Source organism: Poromitra crassiceps, assembly GCF_964638095.1.
Source record: "Poromitra crassiceps genome assembly, chromosome: 17".
NCBI classification, from domain to species: Eukaryota; Metazoa; Chordata; class Actinopteri; order Beryciformes; family Melamphaidae; genus Poromitra; species Poromitra crassiceps.
Window position 1 is genome coordinate 31,975,745 of NC_139635.1, and position 19,933 is coordinate 31,995,677.

General features: G+C 42.1%; 1 protein-coding gene across 2 annotated transcripts in view; it reads left to right on the plus strand.

Annotated features, from left to right (window-relative positions):
- Positions 1-15,091: 15,091 nt before the first annotated feature.
- The window catches only part of LOC310792081 (uncharacterized protein), a 19,554-nt gene continuing 14,712 nt past the window's right edge, over positions 15,092-19,933 (plus strand). For both annotated transcript variants that reach the window (XM_083653789.1, XM_083653790.1), the window contains exon 1: positions 15,092-15,180. In XM_083653789.1, coding sequence (XP_083509915.1) covers positions 15,108-15,180 — 73 coding nt within the window. In that variant the 5' untranslated portion in view covers positions 15,092-15,107. The remainder of the gene's footprint in view (positions 15,181-19,933) is intronic.

Below are 19,933 nucleotides of genomic sequence, written 5' to 3' on the forward strand. Positions count from 1 at the left end.
TTTACAAAACATTAATATACATTTGTAGATGATTAATATGTGTTATGTAAACATATCATAAATCTGTTGTAAGTCATCTATAAACTTTTAGTAAATCATTAAATTATCATACATAAATCATTAGTAAATGATTAATAAGTCATTAGTCAATATATTATGGATCACTCAAGTCATTAAACGTTTGTTGTTTTGTTATTCCAACAATGTCTCTTTGTTAATCATGAACAAATGATGAGCAAATCATTAGTAAATTATGTATAAGCTAGTCGATAGATAATGAATTACTTTCTGTTCTGTCTAGCAGTATCTATTTCGTCACTATACACATTTGTTAAGCATGAACAAAAATGATGAACAAATCATTACTAAATGATCTGTATATAATTTGTATAAGGTATAGTAAAAAGCATCAAAACAATTATGATCAGTGTTACTGTACCATAACTGTACCAGCTATGACCTGTTAGTGAAGCTCCTTCCCAGGCCGACAGAAGCAGTCAGCACTTAGAAGCACTGCAACACAAACTACAAAGTCTTCCCCAACTGGAATAAATGATGTGTAAATCATTTACAAGTCACTTATGAGGCTTTCTGTATCCCCTGATCTAAAGTGTAAACAATTCATCACACATAAATGTGTTACATCATTTGTAGATAACTGTGAGCCTGTTAGAATTCAATATCCATAACTAGCCTGTTATCTCTACTGTACTGTACAGTCAACAGGGGGGGGGGCACTCCTAGTCTACCTCTGTGAGATCTCTAACCAATCATGGTCAAGTGTTGAATCATTCTGGGTGATTTCTTCAGCTGAATCAGCGTCTGGGCATGCTTCCTGTTTTTACCAACTTTTGCTGAGGCTATTGGCTTCACTTCTCCCTGTGGTTGCTATATGGTAAGTCTCACTTTTGAAATTATAGTTGAAAGTCGCAGAGAATGTTTGTTGTGATCATAGTTTCACTTTTATCTCTCTAGCTACAATACAGTGATGGAACTCTGATTTTGGTTTGAGAGACAAAAACTCATCAAAGGGGCCCTGAGGTGAAGTAAATTAGGGGCCCTTGATATGAAAAAGGTTGAGAATCACTGGCATAGGGGACCTAAATATCGTCGCTGTCGTTCCAGGACCTCGAATCTCCAAAACAGCAACTTTTCAGGAAGTTAAAAAAACCTGTTTGCTCTTAAAATACTGAACCAAACGTCGTCAAAGTTGGCACGTCTTAATTATAGTTAGTTTCCCGCTGAATATGTCATTACTTTATTAATATTGTAGCATTGTCAGGAACCAGGCGAGAGTCAGGATCTAGTTACCGCACTTTATTCTGTTAACACACGGTCCGAGGGCTACTGTCAGCCGTAGCCCACGCCAAAACAAACCCCACAACACACACCCAAAACCCCGCTATCTCTCCTAGCTTCTCCGCTCTTCTCTTTTCTCCGGCCACCACCCACATATACGCGGGACCGATATCCGCGTCCTCCGTCTGCCTGTATTGCCACTCATCCGCGTCGACATCCATGATGGTCATGTTGTCGTCCTCCAGGTCCACATCTGAACAGAACTCCTCTTCATCTGAACAGTACTCCTCTTCCTCCGCCTCTCGCACTCGCCCGTCCTCCCGTCCCCCTCCCCCAGGGGGCGGCGTGTTCAGGTCAGTGGGAATAACACAACCGGCTGCGATCACCACCTCGGCTTCCTGCCCAGCAACCGTGGGGGGTGTAGGGCAGCTCGGCTGTGCCGGTCCCTCCGGCGTTAGTAGCGACACCTGCTCACCTGGAAATATGAGCGTCGCTCTCCCGATCCTAACAACGTTCTCTTCCCCCCGGCTTTCCACACTCTCCCCAACCCGTGTCTCTTCCCTGACCTCCACTGTCTCAGTGCAGTCTCTGGCCAAATGTCCAGGCCTCTTACACGACCAGCAGAGTCTCACCTGCCAGCCGCCTGCACGTCTCTCCTCTCCCGCCGTCCTCTGCTCCCCGACAGCTTCCGGACACCCCCTGGCGAGATGCCCGAAGGCTCCGCACGACCAGCAGACACCCGGCCGTCCCCAGTATCGTTGCTCCGCGTACCCCGTCTGTCCCCCGGAACCGCTGCGACACCACCTCGCCAGGTGCCCATTTCCCCCGCAAGTCCAACACTCTCTTTGCGGCTCCTCCGTCCGCTTCTCTCTGCGACCTCCCGTAGCAGCTCCATAAGCCCCTCTGCCCAGGCAGGCGTCGCCTCCAACAGCCGTCTGATCTCCTGCATCAAGCGGGCCTCCACGCCGGCAAGTACCGCGCTGAGCTCCTGCTTCAGGCGGCCCTCCATGCTAGCAAGCACCGAGCTAAACTCCGGGGTCGGTAGCTCCTTTTCCCCCCCGTCCACCGACAGGCGTTCTTCTATGTGCACCATTCCACGTGGTCCTTGTAGCAGCTAGCACACAAACAGCTAACCGCTAACGCCAGGTCGCGCCCGAGTCTTCTAGTCATTAGTTTTAACTTCTGACGCCAGTGTAGCATTGTCAGGAACCAGGCGAGAGTCAGGATCTAGTCACCGCACTTTATTCTGTTAACACACGGTCCGAGGGCTACTGTCAGCCGTAGCCCACGCCAAAACAAACCCCACAACACACACCCAAAACCCCGCTATCTCTCCTAGCTTCTCCGCTCTTCACCCCCACACAGCCTTCCCTCTCAGGTTCCACACACCAACTCGCCGAGCTGTCCCCCGCTCGCACAGCTCCCCTCCCCCCAGCCAATCACAGGTGAACCCCTCTCTCACCCCCCCCACTGGCTAAATGTCGCCTTCACAGACCCCCCGTAAATCCCCACAGACATGTCAATCCCAGTGTTAACCCCCATGCACAGAACAGTATAACACGCAACAGTAGCACACAAACCCAACCCGTTACAATATCTTACCTGGATAAGCTCAAATTATGTTGTTTATATTATCAGTCCGACTTGGAAGCACTCTCTCCCGGCCAGTCAGGCGGGAGATAAGTGGTATGCTCATGCATGAGCCCCAAGCTCCGGGCCGCGTGGGCGCGCGCAGCCCTCCTCGCCTCTCATGGCCGAGGCGGGGGCTTTGGCATTGGGATGAGAACAGTCTGACATAACATAGTTACTTTATTCTCGTCAGAAAACACTCCGATTTGCATGTTAAAACAAGTTTGCAGCCTAGGAATAACTGGAAAACATTTGATTGATCTATTAACGTCAGAGGAAGCCAGGATTAGTCAAAACGATATGAGAAATACACAGCACATCTGCCGTGGGTTTATTGTCCTGCGTGGGGGGGGGGGGGGTACAGACGGAGGTAGGGGACGAATTTCGAGGTTTGACTGACAGATTGAGGGCGAATGGCGTTACGAGATTTACTCACAAGATCGTTTTAATGCTTTTCCATTGGTTGCATTTTGGTAAAAACCACACAGAGATGTGAAGGGTGACCAATGGCACTGATTTATGACAAAAAGTAAAAAAGTGAAAAAAGGGACGATATATATATCTCTCTCTCTAAATAATGACATATAGGCCTAAATTAAGTAGCCTATAAATAAACAAACCTAAATATGTGTCCTTGTGTATTTTTGTGGTAATTTAATAGCAGACACAATTAGATTTTGATTTGATGCAAGTGGTATTTCAAAACCAGAGGAGATGCCTTCCCCTGTTATCTACCCGGTATTTGTGAAACAAAATCATTGAAGTGAAAGTTTTGTCACAAAACTATTGTTGCATTTTTTTATTGGGCATTTTTAAGTGGGTATACTCAAATCCTGGAGCTTTCCTAGTGGGTATACTGCGTATACCTGCGTATCACGTAGACTACACCACTGATAATTGTTTTGAGGCTTTTAACAGGCTACCTTAAGTCATTAATGATACATCAACAAATTACTGTAGGCTACATACAGATCATTACTAATCATTTGTTCATCATTTGTTCATGATTAACAAATGTGTAAAGTGACGAGATACTGGTAGACAGAACAGATGTTTAGAATATAAAGACTGAATGACTTAGAAGTTAGTTATAATGTATATGAACTAATTACTTATAATCATTTACTAATGATTTGCTTATCATTTGTTCATGATTAACAATATCTATAGAGATAATGGTTGGAATATAAAAACTTTTAATGACTTACAAGTGATTCGTAATATATTGACTAATTACGATTTATGATCATTTAATGATTTACTAAAAGTTTATAGATGACTTACAACACATTTTTTATATGTTTACATAACACTTATTAATCATCTACAAATGTTTTGTAAATGACTAGTTCATCATTACTTCATCATTAACTAATAGCTTATAAATGATTTACTACTGAACGTTATTATAAAGTGTTACCCATTTTTCTTTGCCATGTAAAATAAAGGCATTTTAATTATTCCAACCTACCTTGGATTGTTTTTGAAGGCAACTTGCATTTTTTACATTTGACCAAGATATACTCATGCAGAGTCCTTCACAAGATGGAATAATGTAACTGATTACTTTCAATTACTTTTGAATACATTTCTTGCATTTGACTACTGGAGGCATGCTCAGGAGGACATAAAAAACAGCTTACTCATTTCAGACCTTATATGTGTTTGGTTACAGCACACTTTCAGCCAGTCTATTGTGTGTCGCCTGCTTCTCATTAATAATACTGTCAGGCCATGTGAATTTACAGAAATATATATATATAGGCCTATATAGCCTAAATATAATTGATTGGATTTATATAGCGCCGCCGCCTTGCTAGACACTCAAAGCGCTTCACATATCAGGGGAGGGAACTTAACTCAACCACCACCGATGTGTAGCCCCTACCTGGGTGATGCACGGCAGCCAGATTGCGCCAGAACGCTCACCACACATCAGCTATCACGGTGGAGAGTTGAGGACTGAATGTGCCAATTAAGTAACGAGGGATGATTAGGTGGCCATGATTGAAGGACGGCCTGTTTTTTGGGAATTTAGCCAGGGCACCGGGGTCACACCTCTACTCTTGTGAAGAGTGCCGATGGGATCTTTAATGACCACAGAGAGTCAGGACCTCGGCTCGGTTTAAAGGAGAATTTCGGTTTTTTCGAACCTGGAGCCATCTCCTGCCATTAATTATGATTTGTCCACTCACCAGGCGATCCCCGCGGCGTATCTGGGCATCCTAGCGTTGTTTTGATATCAATAGCGTCCAAGTCAGTCGTAAAGTGGAGTTGATTTGGGGCCAAGTGTGAGCCTGTATTTCCTGCATCTAAATAGCTATTTTTCTTCCCTTTTTCGCCAAATATCGCCATAATCTGATCCGTCAACATCCAGCAGAGTGTTATTTCACCCCAGGCTGTTTCCTGGAGTGCACAGGGATCAAATTACCTCAAACGTGATCTAGGTCACCAAGTCTCGTGAAGTCCCGCGATACTTTCCTGTCGACTGGCCAAATACAGGCAGGACGCTTTGCGGTCGTGGTTTTAGCGTAACCTATGTGGGGTTTGGCGTAACCTATGTGGGATTCGAAATAACGAAGGTTATATATATATATATTATATATATATATATATATATTATATATATATATATATATATATATATATATATATATATATATATATATATATATATAAAAAAAATATATATATATATATATATATATATAAATATAAAAAAAAAATATATATATATATATATATATATATATATATATATATATATATATATATATATATATATATATATATAAATATATATATTTTATATATATATATATATAAATATATATATTTTATATATATATATAAGAGAGACAGTTGACGGTCGGAGAGACGGCATCCGGTACGGGATGGTTTTAGCACCCCAGCCTGGCAGTGGCGTGTCTAGGGAGTGGCCTGGGGTGGCATGGGCCACCCCTAGAATCTGATTGGCCACCCCAGGTGCCACCCCATATGATTGGCTCTCTGCACAGTCAGTAAACCAAGCTCCCGTTTATAGGCGCAATCCAGTCTTAAACCTGAGAGGCAGTAATGAGCCATAGTAGTGTCTAGCCTGCCGAAAGCCCCAGAGAAGAAGATCTTGATTTGAGGATTTGGCGCAGCTGAGCAGCAAACAACTTAACGCCAAACAAACCAATGTCATGTGTGTGTGTGTGTGTGTGTGTGTGTGTGTGTGACGAAGTGAAGCGTCCTCTGTCTGATTCCTGGCGGCTACATGGACCAGGTGTGTTGATTCAGGAAGGTCTTTTTCTGGTACAAGGCATAAGTTATCAGAAGGTTAGTTTAGCCAATCTCTACTCTGCCTTCCCGGCGCGTCCCATGGAATGGTGAAGTAAAATAGAGTGAGACAATTTGTTACAGTATATCTGACATTTATTTCTGAGAATTAATTGACAACAGACATTGAATATAAAAGCTCAATACAATACACAGATCTGGGTCAACTCCTCTCCTGGTATCAATCGGCCATCAGAGATTGACCCTTTTCCATAGCCACAGACCCTCTTAATAAGCAATTACAAAAGTGGGTGGTCCTCTGTCTTCTGACAATGATTTCCCGTCAGTCAACTTCTCCTTTCCTATTTTTCCAGTTGGGGAGGGCTGGTTTTCTCCGGAACTGGAAGCTTTCACTTCCAGATGTGACACTGCCTCTTCAATCAGGAACTGGAGACTTACACTTTCAGATGTGACATTGCTTCTCCACAAACATGCATGCTCCCACATTTCATGCAAAACTTTCATATCTTATAAGAGTTGATGGAAAACCCCAGGCTTTTGCTATACATTTCTGGTAAACCTCAACATGGCAAATGCCACCCAATTCCGGCCTTCTCGATAAAAACATGGACCGTACAGTCTATAAGCCAGCAAGCAGATTAGCCTTTTGTTAACATTTACTATAACCCTTACTTCTATCAGAGACACACATAATGTTAACATTTTACTTAATTTGTCAGTACAAAGGAAACATGTCAACATGTTTACCTTAACACGAGAATCATGTGATTTTGGTGACCTTAATTTTAGAGAATTGATCAGATACATTTCAGAGAATCTGGGGATTTTCGATGGAACACTGCAAGGAAAGAGGAAGTTTGACGACAGACAGGAGGGTTTCAGATCTACATTTGACTCAACTTTACTATAGAAACGGATGTTTTCGTCTGGAGATTGGAATAAACAGGGAACAGAAATCATAGTTTCATTTTTAGACAGCATACCCACCAGAGCCCCGTACACACACACGCACGGACACACACAGACACACGCACGCACACACAGGGCCGGGCAACATTATCCTACATATCAATACTGGGTATCATAACATTAGGATATGGCACAAGCGCTGTCCCTCAATGGTATATTTCCGCATCAGTGTTCTATATGCTATTTATTTATTGTGGCATGCGTGAGTAGACTCTTTGATACACATGACATAGCTCCTGTGCCAGTGGTTTAAAGAAAGACAACATACATTACCTGCCAACAAACACAGAGATTTTCACTTTGAAATTAAGCACCCTCGCTAAAAAAAATATCATGACATGTTACGGTAGACTTGAAACTTCACCCTGTCTTTAAAACTAAGCCTGCTACTAACAGGGTAAATGGACAATACACCTGTGTGCTAGGCTACGTGATAATGTGGTGCAGCAGGTGTGTTTTCATCTCAGCTTGCTAGTTGCTAACATGAGCAAACCTGTCGTCAGTCATTGTTTGGTTGTCAATGCTAATGCTAGCTAGGTAAATCTGTCTTGTGTAACTTTGTAGGCCTGATGTGAGCATGTCAAATGTATCCATGCATGCACAAGGAAATCTATTGTGCAAGAGATATATAAAAGTGACATACAGTATGTATTCATGTGACTATTACAGTATCCTCAAAAATGTCCTTTTGTTAATTTAATTGAAGCAGATGGCAGGTACAAACGTTTCGACAGAAGTCTTCCTCAGTGTACGCTGAGGAAGACTTCTGTCGAAACGTTTGTACCTGATTAAATTACCTGATTAAATTAACAAAAGGACATTTTTGAGAGTGCTGGCTTTTCTTCTCCTTCATAGACCATTTTGAGCCGTGCACCCACCAACTGTTTTTTGTGAGTGTGCTTGCTTTTCCCCTTTTTCACTATTACAGTATCAGAAATCAGAACATTGAGGATTTCTTCTCCATCAAAACAAAGAAATTAAAAGCTGCACAGCAGGACAGAGCAGCCAGCAGCACTGCTACCAGTCAGTCACAGTCAGAGCTGCAGGAGAGAGCAGCAACAAGCTCTCCTCCTTGTCAGTCAGATGAGTCAAGCCAGCAGCTTGACAGCAGGAGCCCCCAGCTGTATGTGTGCGTACCGTATATATATACTGTAAAATCCTAATAGTTCCAGATTTATCTTTAGTAACCTAAACAGTGATCTTGATATTGCCTTGATGTCAATGGAATTGTGGTTAATTGCCAGACATTGCAACTAAAGTTGAAACTTGTCAATTATGTGTGTAGAACTGGGAAGCTTTATATTACATTTGTATGGTGCTACTCTGTGTGATTGATGGGTCTATTTCTCTTAAATTATGCTTTAAACACAGGAACGTCAGACACTGTAGTGTTACTAATTAAAGTAGATATATGTAATCTAGTTGGGACGAACATGGTAAATTAACGCTATTCTGACGTGCGCACAGTGCGAGCGAGTGTGTGTTTTTTTGGCTAAAAGTCCAAAAAACGTCAAATTTTCTTCTGCACCGCCCTTGCGGGTGGCGCCGTGGCCACCCCTTCGTAAGTCTGTGCCCCACTTGTGCCACCCTGGTAAAAAAAGTCTGGACACGCCACTGCAGCCTGGCTCTCTCGTGAGGGAGAAATCCACAAACGCTACGGATCAGCCTCCTGAAAATCTGCATAAACATCGGCGCGGCCTGGGGTCCTTCAGGCTAGGGCGAGCACGTGTATGACGTGCAGCACACAGGCCTCCTTGAGGCATCCTCCCTGCCCATGGTACGGCATGGTAGGATTGCCTTTTGCCACAGGAGGTTCTGGTGAGACGAAGGAGGTGCCCGGCCTGGAATCACCCCACAGGGCCTTAGACCTCCATGCACCGAAGGTCTCGCAATACTGCGGTGTAGCACTAAACTCTATTGCAGCGGATTGGGCGTGATCAACCCTTCCGCGGGCAACGTTGCAGACAGAGTAGGAAGGCTGATCCGTGAGCGGCTGCTTCTGGGATGCAGGTCGGGGTCATAATCGGCCTCGGCTGGGTCTACTGGGCGAGGGTGTATGATGTTGTCAGACCCGAAACACCCCACGACCCCAGTCAACATCACTGATGACGCGTCCCAGCGCATGCTGTAGCATGTATACTGAAACATATATATATATATATATACATATATATATATATATATTGCGGGTTAACCGGTGGGTATATGCTCGTGGGTACCCAACCGGTGCAGGACTCTGGAGGCCACGCCCTCTCACAACTTCTAAATGAAAGTAGTTTACAAAAATCCGAAAGGAAAACTTGTAGAGTTTTCCCCCCATAGATGCTACATTTTGGTGTAAATCGGTCAAACAGTCTAGGTCAGAGGAGGGTCCTTGAGGCAAATTTGTAGAGCAGGTTCAGCTGAACATGTGGAAAATAGTTGCTTGAAAGTCAGACAAATGCCTGGAAGTTATGGCCTTTCAAACTTTGACATTTGACATAGCGTCACCATCAGGCGGATTCCAAAAATATTTCTGGAGCAGAAACGACCAAATTTCATGTCTCTGCGATGTACCAACTCATGGGAATTTACGTCGCGGCAGAAAAAATAAGGTAACGCTTTAGAATACAGCCCACAAATAACGATGTAACTACAGGGTAACAAGACTGTAGTTATAGTATAACTACAGGGTAACAAGACCTACAGGGTAACACGACATAGTTATACCGGGTAGTTATACTCTGTAGTATAACTACAGGGTAACAAGACAGTAGTTATACTATAACTACAGGGTAACAAGACTGTAGTTATAGTACAACTACAGGGTAACAAGATCTGTAATTATATGGGTAACAAGACTGTAGTTATAGTGTAACTACAGGATAACAAGACTGTAGTTATAGTGTAACTACAAGGTAACAAGACTGTAGTTATAGTACAACTACAGGGTAACAAGAGTGTAGTTATAGTATAACTACAGGGTAACAAGACTGTAGTTATAGTGTAACTACAGGGTAACAAGACTGTAGTTATAGTATAACTACAGGGTAGTATAACTACAGGGTAACAAGACTGTAGTTATAGTGTAACTACAGGGTAACAAGATCTGTACTTATAGTGTAACTACAGGGTAACAAGATCTGTACTTATAGGGTATTTACGAGGTACCGTACCTGAAATTAGACAAGCCCCCCCTAAGCCCCCCCTGTAAACTAGGCTAATACATCATAGTAGAAGTGAAAATTCCCAGCGTACTTGAACACAACATTTACACACCTCTGGCTGTCTGAGAACCGGGCCGGCCCATTTTTTATGGAGGGGTCTCCCCCTACTGGCAAGTGATTATGGCGCGTATTATGCCATGGTGTGATAGAAGGACCTCCCCCCTCTGCTCTGCTCAAAGTGGCCTGCTCCATCCATCGAGCGCGCAGGTAGGCTGCCAGGGCATGGAATTTATATTTGATATACATAATGGCTTTGTTAAGACTGGTTGCCTACTGTCTGTGCTGTTGTGTTTTTTGGCCGCCGTGCTCATGCGTGTGGTGTGAATGTGAACATAACTGTCGTTCTCCCATGAAAGTTTGTTGTTTTAGATCACAACTTCTGCATTGGAAGTGGGCGCCTCTTTCAGGCATGCTCCGTTTGTAGCAGGGAGGTGTTGGAAGATCTTTCCTGCTTCTGCTCCCAGACCGTAGTCGAGAAGCACAGGGGAGGTTTGCTCTCCTCCAGGGCCGAAGTATAGTTTACTTTTAGCTTTGGGACCAACCACCCACACAATACACAGCAGCGGGAGAAACAGTAGCACACCGGGACACGCCTGTAGCCTTGAGATGATGTTGCATTTATTACCGACCACTTCTTCCGTACAGTACAGTTGTTATTATTATTCTATGTGCTAACTTTGCTATTAACGTTAGACTTGTCCGCTCATTCATTCACAGCCACTTCCTTGACTGACTGACGTTGACTGACGCACGCCCACTCGCTCTCTCTCGCTCCACCACGCACTCGCTACGTCAAATCACTAGCACCTCCCATTCTCTTAAATGGCTAGGCACGTTAGTATCCTGATTCCATAACAGAGGCAATGGGTCCCATTTGTATAGTCTTTGGTATGACTCGCCCGGTGATCGAACTCACACAACCTCCCTGTCTCAGGGCGGCCACAGTGAGCTGGTTTTGATAAAAGTATCAAAAAACGCCTCAGTCACTATACAGTCTTGTTCATCACATCACTGGCGTGATTGTTATATAGTGCAATCTATCAATGGTTCTATTTATTTTTACTCTGGCACAGACTATTGATGAATGGATGTGCCTGTGTATGTGGCACTGTTTATTTACATATAGCCTATATGCAGTGATTAGCCTAATTTGTCTCTAAAATATAGCACATTTTAAATCTTTTGTGTAAATTGTGAATATAAACTCTTGATTTACCATCTAAATGTGTGTGCTGCATATAGCCTTGTGTAACTGGACTCATCAGTCTCAACATATACAGTGTGACATAGGGCTAAATACACAGTCAGTCTTCAGCTCATTGAAGCACTTACATGCATAATGTTGGGTTGGCGATTTGGCTCTCAAAGGAAAAGCAGTGGGCCCTCCTTGTCTAATAGTAGAGCCTAATTCACACCCTATCATATTATTATAATTTCTTATATTAGTGTTTCTCAACCTTTTTACACAAGTACCTGAGAAATTACCACCATATGAATGTATGAGAGGGAGGGGCCCCCGCGTACCACCAGTGGTACCTGTACCACAGGTTGAGAAGAGAACCACTGTCTATTTATGTAGAAAAAGTTAGCCCCTGCTGTAAATATTTAAGCCCCTCCTTAGCCCCCCCAGGCACAATTGGCTGGAGCCGCTACTGACTATAAGTACAGGTGCGGTACCCTGTAATTACCCTATAAGTACAGATTTTGTTACGCTGTAGTTATAAGTACAGATGTTGTTAGCCTGTAGTTATACTATAGACGGTTTTCACGGAATGGTCAGTCCTGCACTTGAATGTTTTTTTTTCTTTTATGTCCATAGCAAACACTGCAACAGGAAGTGAGCGGGAGTTCAATTTAGAATGTTTTTGTTGTCAAGTTAAAACCGTCTATAACTACAGTCTTGTTACCCCATAGTTATACTATAACTACAGTCTTGTTACCCCGTAGTTAAACTATAACTACAACTTGTTACCCCATAGTTATACTATAACTACAGTCTTGTTACCCCGTAGTTATACTATAACTACAGTCTTGTTACCCCGTAGTTATACTATAACTACAGTCTTGTTACCCCGTAGTTATACTATAACTACAGTCTTGTTACCCTGTAGTTATACTATAACTACAGTCTTGTTACCCCGTAGTTATACTATAACTACAGTCTTGTTACCCCGTAGTTATACTATAACTACAGTCTTGTTACCCCGTAGTTATACTATAACTACAGTCTTGTTACCCCGTAGTTATACTATAACTACAGTCTTGTTACTCCGTAGTTATACTATAACTACAGTCTTGTTACCCCGTAGTTATACTATAACTACAGTCTTGTTACCCCGTAGTTATACTATAACTACAGTCTTGTTACCCCGTAGTTATACTATAACAACTACAGTCTTGTTACCCCGTAGTTATACTATAACTACAGTCTTGTTACCCCGTAGTTATACTATAACAACTACAGTCTTGTTACCCCGTAGTTATACTATAACTACAGTCTTGTTACCCCGTAGTTATACTATAACTACAGTCTTGTTACCCCGTAGTTATACTATAACTACAGTCTTGTTACCCCGTAGTTATACTATAACTACAGTCTTGTTACTCCGTAGTTATACTATAACTACAGTCTTGTTACCCCGTAGTTATACTATAACTACAGTCTTGTTACCCCGTAGTTATACTATAACTACAGTCTTGTTACCCCGTAGTTATACTATAACAACTACAGTCTTGTTACCCCGTAGTTATACTATAACTAGTCTTGTTACCCCATAGTTATACTATAACTACAGTCTTGTTACCCCATAGTTATACTATAACTACAGTCTTGTTACCCCGTAGTTATACTATAACTACAGTCTTGTTACCCTGTAGTTACACTACAAGTACAGTCTTGTTACCCTGTAGTTATACTATAACTACAGTCTTGTTACCCTGTAGTTACACTACAAGTACAGTCTTGTTACCCTGTAGTTATACTATTACTACAGTCTTGTTACCCCGTAGTTATACTATAACTGCAGTCTTGTTACCCCATAGTTATAGTATAACTACAGTCTTGTTACCCCGTAGTTATACTATAACTACAGTCTTGTTACTCCGTAGTTATACTATAACTACAGTCTTGTTACCCCGTAGTTATACTATAACTACAGTCTTGTTACCCTGTAGTTATACTATAACTACAGTCTTGTTACCCCGTAGTTATACTATAACTACAGTCTTGTTACCCTGTAGATATACTATAACTACAGTCTTGTTACCCCGTAGTTATACTATAACTACAGTCTTGTTACCCCGTAGTTATACTATAACTACAGTCTTGTTACCCTGTAGTTATACTATAACTACAGTCTTGTTACCCTATAGTTACACTACAAGTACAGTCTTGTTACCCTGTAGTTATACTATAACTGCAGTCTTGTTACCCCATAGTTATAGTATAACTACAGTCTTGTTACCCCGTAGTTATACTATAACTACAGTCTTGTTACCCCGTAGTTATACTATAACTGCAGTCTTGTTACCCCATAGTTATAGTATAACTACAGTCTTGTTACCCCGTAGTTATACTATAACTACAGTCTTGTTACCCTGTAGTTATAACCAGTCTTGTTACCCTGTAGTTATACTATAATTACAGTCTTGTTACCCCGTAGTTATACTATAACTACAGTCTTGTTACCCCGTAGTTATACTATAACTACAGTCTTGTTACCCTGTAGTTATAACCAGTCTTGTTACCCTGTAGTTATACTATAATTACAGTCTTGTTACTCTGTAGTTATACTATAACTACAGTCTTGTTACCCTGTAGTCTTGTTACCCTGTAGTTAAACTATAACTACAGTCTTGTTACCCCGTAGTTATACTATAACTACAGTCTTGTTACCCTGTAGTCTTGTTACCCTGTAGTTATACTATAACTACAGTCTTGTTACCCTGTAGTTACATGGTTATTTGCGGGCTGTATTCTAAAGCATTACCAAAAATACTAATGAATGAATAATAAATCAATAGCCTACAAACAATAGGGTTTCAGCCGCTTCAGAGTTTGAACCCCTAAAAATCTGTAGAAAAACAATCACGCACCACTCGGTGCTCGGGCCATAATAAGACACTAACTCAACTCTAAACTCACCGAATGCGAGCACACTCACAACAAGAGTTCCACTTGGGTGCAGGCGCCAACACAAGTCACAAGAGCAAAGAAGAAGCAGGCTAGCACTCCAAAATGTCCTTTCAAAAATGTAATTACCGGTAGTCACCTGGGACGGCACAACGAACGTTTCAGCGTCAAGCCTTCATCAGCATTGTTGCTCTGTCCCTTTGCTACATATCCTGCACCACATGTTGCACATAATTAAACTAAATAAACAGATTAACTGCAATGTTAGTAACTAATATTTTCACTGCATCTTGACATTGAACAATATTTGGAACAATATTTGGCTCGTTTGAGATGAGAGAGCTGCCGAGTGCATTCAGGCGTTAAAGCCAATCAGAGGCAGGCTTGGAAACGTGTTTTTTCAAACAACCGGAAGTCGAAATTAAACTGTTGCTCACTTTATCCCGCCTTTCTGACGTTCGTGACCAAATATTTGACTTGCCCTACCTGTCTCTGACTCAGACACTACCACACCCTCATGTTAAACCAGGAAATGCATGCTGTGGACTTTCAGCCTAATTAAAGACAGACAGAGGAACCTGTAGACAAGGATGATCGGGGTCCAGCGTGTCGTGAGTCTAGTGGTCGTCTCTCTCATATGGAGCGCGGCTCTTACCAGCGGAGGTGAGTTTGATCTCTCTGATCTCATTCCAATGAAGAAATAAACCATGGCTATATGTGTGTGTGTGTGTGTGTGTGTGTGTGTGTGTGTGTGTGATAAACCATGGCTATATGTGTGTGTGTGTGTGTGTGTGTGTGTGTGTGTGTGTGTGTGTGTGTGTGTGTGTGCGTGCGCGCGCGTGTGTGCGTGCGTGCGTGTGTGTGTGTGGAGTTTTATTATTTTATTATAATTATCCTTTGCAATGGGAGACCAACGTTTTCTCAGTAGACCAACAAAGCTGCAGTAACTAACCATTGTATTATGGGCATGTTAAAGGTACAATAAGTAAGTAAGTTTGGCCGGAAAATAAACGTTCACAAAGTGTTTTCTATTACCAATGAGTGAATGTGCCGTTCTTTAACTTAAAAAACGAGCCCAGCCGCGCGTCTCTCTGCGTTCACCCATTGCAAAGATACTGCAGGATTATCATGCTTCTCACGGGTTATACTTTCCCGGCAAATTGGGCGGATGTGACGTTCTGCGCGTTCACAAGCCTGCCTTGTCCTCATGGCTCCGGCGGAAATACCAACAAGGAAAACGGATAACCGGAAGTTGCTAACGTTATGTTCGTCGCTAGCTGCTAGCAAAAGCAAATAACAACAACACAGACTCCAGAAAAAAGTCCACACAAAATAAATAAATAAATATTTATCTAGTGAAGCCCGTCTGGCCAGACAGCAGCAATGTGACCGACATCGGGGGGGAAACTAGAGTCGGGACTGTGTTTTGATGGAGGGACCTTGCTGCTTGTAGCTACTGTAATGTGGTTTTGACCAGATAACGTTAGCTGATTGCTAATGGATTTACCACCTGGTCAGAAACTCTGCTAACATTACGTCTTGTGTGAAGTAATGCAACCCTAACTTTATTACCGTTATGCTTATGGTCATGGAACATTATTGTTTGACTGCAGTTAGCTGCGGTGGTGAGTCTGCCTATTATAACGTTAGCTTGATGCTATACACGGCTAACCAATAGATTTAGCTATATTTATAGAAATTACCACCAGCCCCACTAATAACGTTACCGTCTTGTGTTGATAATGAATGTAACAGTTGTAAATATGCCTAACGTTACTGTCTGTTATGCTCACGGTACATTGTTTGACTGTTCAGTTTGGTCAACTATTAGACGTACCGGGGAAGAAGGCTCTGACTGCAGTTACAGTACTAGCTGCAGTGGGACTGCACATTAGTATAACGTACGTTAGCTTGATGCTAATCGCGACTAAATAATATTGATTTACATTTATAGAAATTACCACCGAGCTCCACTAATAACGTTACCGTATTGTGTGGATAATGAATGTAACAGTCGTAAATATGCCTAATGTTACTGCTATGCTTATGAAACATTGTTTGATTGTTCAGTTTGGTCAACTCCAGCCATTATACTGTACCGTACAATACAGAGGAAGCACGGTAGTTCCTGGCTCACGGTAACGTAAATATCCTATCCATTTCCCCGCAACCAATGTAAGCCAAAACACGGCCAAATATGCAACAATAACGTCCGATAATTCATCCAGAATACTTCCTGGGCATCTTGAGGCTGATCTGACCGATAAATTGTCCAGGTTGCCGTTTTCAAGTGACTTTTATGAGTTAACGTTACGAAGCAACCAACACCTCTGCTGTTGCCAGGCAGCTGCTTGTGCGTGTGCGAGTATGGTGCCCACGCATCAGCTCGTTCACACGCTGCCTGCAGTTACTCTAATGGCCACCGGTGTCAGTAATAGTTAGAACTTACGGATAGGACCTTTAACATGTCTCATATTGTTTTGACAAACAGAAGTGACCTTTCTCAAGATAAAACTGAGAACATATGTCTGGAACATTCTGATAAACAACAGACACTTGGCAGGTTTCCTTATCAGTACACAATACGTGTATTCGTTAAGATTCCACATTTTGGAATATACAATTTTATAATAATGAAATATTAAGAGGATTTCTGTAAGAAAATAAATCTGGAATGTAAGAAGGGAATGACAAAAACATCCTGTAAATCCTGTCTAACCACCCGGATTACAATCTTGTATGTACTGTGAAACCAGGTCAGACGCTTTCATCTCCTCATAAGGTATGTTTCAATCATGGACTGTAAATAATATGGACATAGCCACCTGTTGTTTGTTGGACTCCTGTTTTGAAGCCTAGTGTGGCCTGCTGCCAACCAGCCTTGCACAGCTTGCGCAAGACAGGACGAGACGGGGGTTCCCAGAGCTGTAGATCCATCTGTTATTGGTCCGTCATTGGCAAGCAGCGTGATCACTGGATAGGCGACCTGTCAATCATCCCCTGTACAGTTGTTGTGAAAGGTGAAATTAGCTATAGGCTATAGACCAAAACCGTGTTTTGAATGAGGCTGTAAACATGTTTAATCCTGTTATTAAGTCAAGCATTTTAACATGGGGATGAACGGGGAACAACTCCCTTTTGCAGTGGTGTAAAGTAACAAAGTACAAATACTTCGTTACTGTACTTAAGTATTTTTTTTAGTATCTGTACTTTACTTGAGTATTTATTTTTCTTTCAACTTTCACTTTTACTCCACTACATTTTCGTAATAAAATCTATACTTTTACTCCGATACATTTCCCAAAAGCATCTCCGTTACTCGTTACTATAAAATAAACAAACAGCTTGTGTTGTGGTGAATCAGTAGCCTGGCTAGCGAATCAGTGCTTCTGTGTTGCAAGTTGCGTTTGCCAATTGCTTACCGTCAGTGCTTCCCAAGTCTTTTCATCTTACAAGTTCCCACAAGCTGAAATCTGATGGCCTCTTGCATGGCACCGTAACCCCGGCGTTACGTTTCTGATTTTTTGCTGTTCATCTGTCATTTATGTGATTAATTAGGTAGTTAATTCTGAACAATGCTGTTCATGCTACATACCAAATTAACCGGCTGAATCTTGCGCATCGAACCCTGTCTTCCTTTTTCAGATCAGATCAACACAGCAGAAGTTATAGCTGTCTTTGTACAAAGACAAAGACAACATTTCAGATTATTTGGCTTTTTCAAATGGCTTTTTATAATGGCTTTTTGGAAACCCGCCTAGGTATCTCCCTACAAAAACCACTGCTAAATACTAATGTTTTGGTATTTTTTCATCTTCTTTGAGTTGGGATGTGGTAAGGTCTGCGGCTATGTCTCCATTGGGTTTCTAGCCATAAATAGGCCTACAACAACCACAGGTAACTGTTTACACTCTAAGTGTTTTTTATTCTAGGCGAGAATCAACCACTGTGTTTGAGCTGGTGTTACTCAGGGTCAGTAACACATAGAGTCATTCTGACACTTGTAACATAAACTTCAAAGTCTTACCTTTCAGAAAAGGTCAGGCAGTTGTCTGTAACCCTAGCGGTTCAGCCACAGTAAGCATTTTAGTTTGGGTATGTCGTTTTCACCATTTTCTTCAGAAATAGGTGGCTTTAGAAGAGGTTAATTACTTTAAATTGTCTTTATGTGATACTCACAAAAAGGGTTTTGAGATATATGTTGTTTTCATGAAGGTCTTGTTTATTTTTGAAGATGCACTTTATTTATTTTTGGGTCAAACTTGATAAATACGGTAGGTCAAATGATACCTTGCACTTCTATGTTACACCAGTAGGCGGCAGCAGTGACTTTTCATGGTTTGGGACTCCTAACTCGGGGGGCACGGACATCCGGGTCATAATCCACACGCTTTGGAGAAAGAAAGTCACCGTTTGTCCTGTCTCCCATCTTTTTACACCTTATCCAGGTTTGTTGTCACCAAACACGGTACAGAAAGCTAAAAAGTAGTGCTTGTGAGATCGCACCTCAGTGACTGGCTGAGGAGGAACCTTGTGAGAGCCGATGTACTGTAGGGGCCCATGGATGTATTATAATAGTAGGGGCCCAACTATGGACCCCAGCTGGGGACCCCCTTCCGGGGTAGGCCGAGATGATGCCGGGCTAAACCTTTTACAGAGTTTCAGATTATAGAAATAAAATTTACAAAATAACAGAAAATTGAAAATGTAAATAAGAGATCAAAAAAGGGATACGACAATTTTGTCTTTAAATGTTCCTAAGTTCAGGGAAGAAAGTTGAAAATGTAAAAAGGAACAGTCCAAAAAAGAAATAGAAAATTGAGTCTTTAAGTGTTCGTAAGTTCAGGGAAGGGAGGTAATTAGCTAGGTGAGAAGGGGGGAAATGTTCGAGAGTTCCACAAGGGCGATCTGAGGGATCCATGAGTCCGCATTCATGGCATCGACCATCGACATATAATAGATGGAGTGAGGATCTGGTCCCGTTCAGTGAAGCCGCTGCATGTTAGATCGCCGCTCTGGCGGCAGGTGCCAGTATAGGTCACAAGGCCCGCCTCCCCATGTTAGTGGATGGGGAAATGGACAACCGAAACAATCACAGTACACGCCAGGTAATTTTTTCGCAAGGGTGGTTTGTATCATTTTAGATAGTTATTATCATGCTAATGCCTGTGCAAGTGGTCATTTTTCTGATCAGTTTGTTTTTAAGTAGTTATTTGACATATAAAAAGGGATGATTGACAGCTGTGGCAGCCAGTCTCAAGCCGTCATTGGCTGGACAGGCTCTTCATATTATAGAGCTTGCGTTATATAGACAGGACACAGTACTGCTTGATCTGTTATCTACCAGACATATCGATGGACGGCAATAAATACGCGGGGGTGGGCCAAATTCTTCCGGGTCGTGTTAACACTTCCG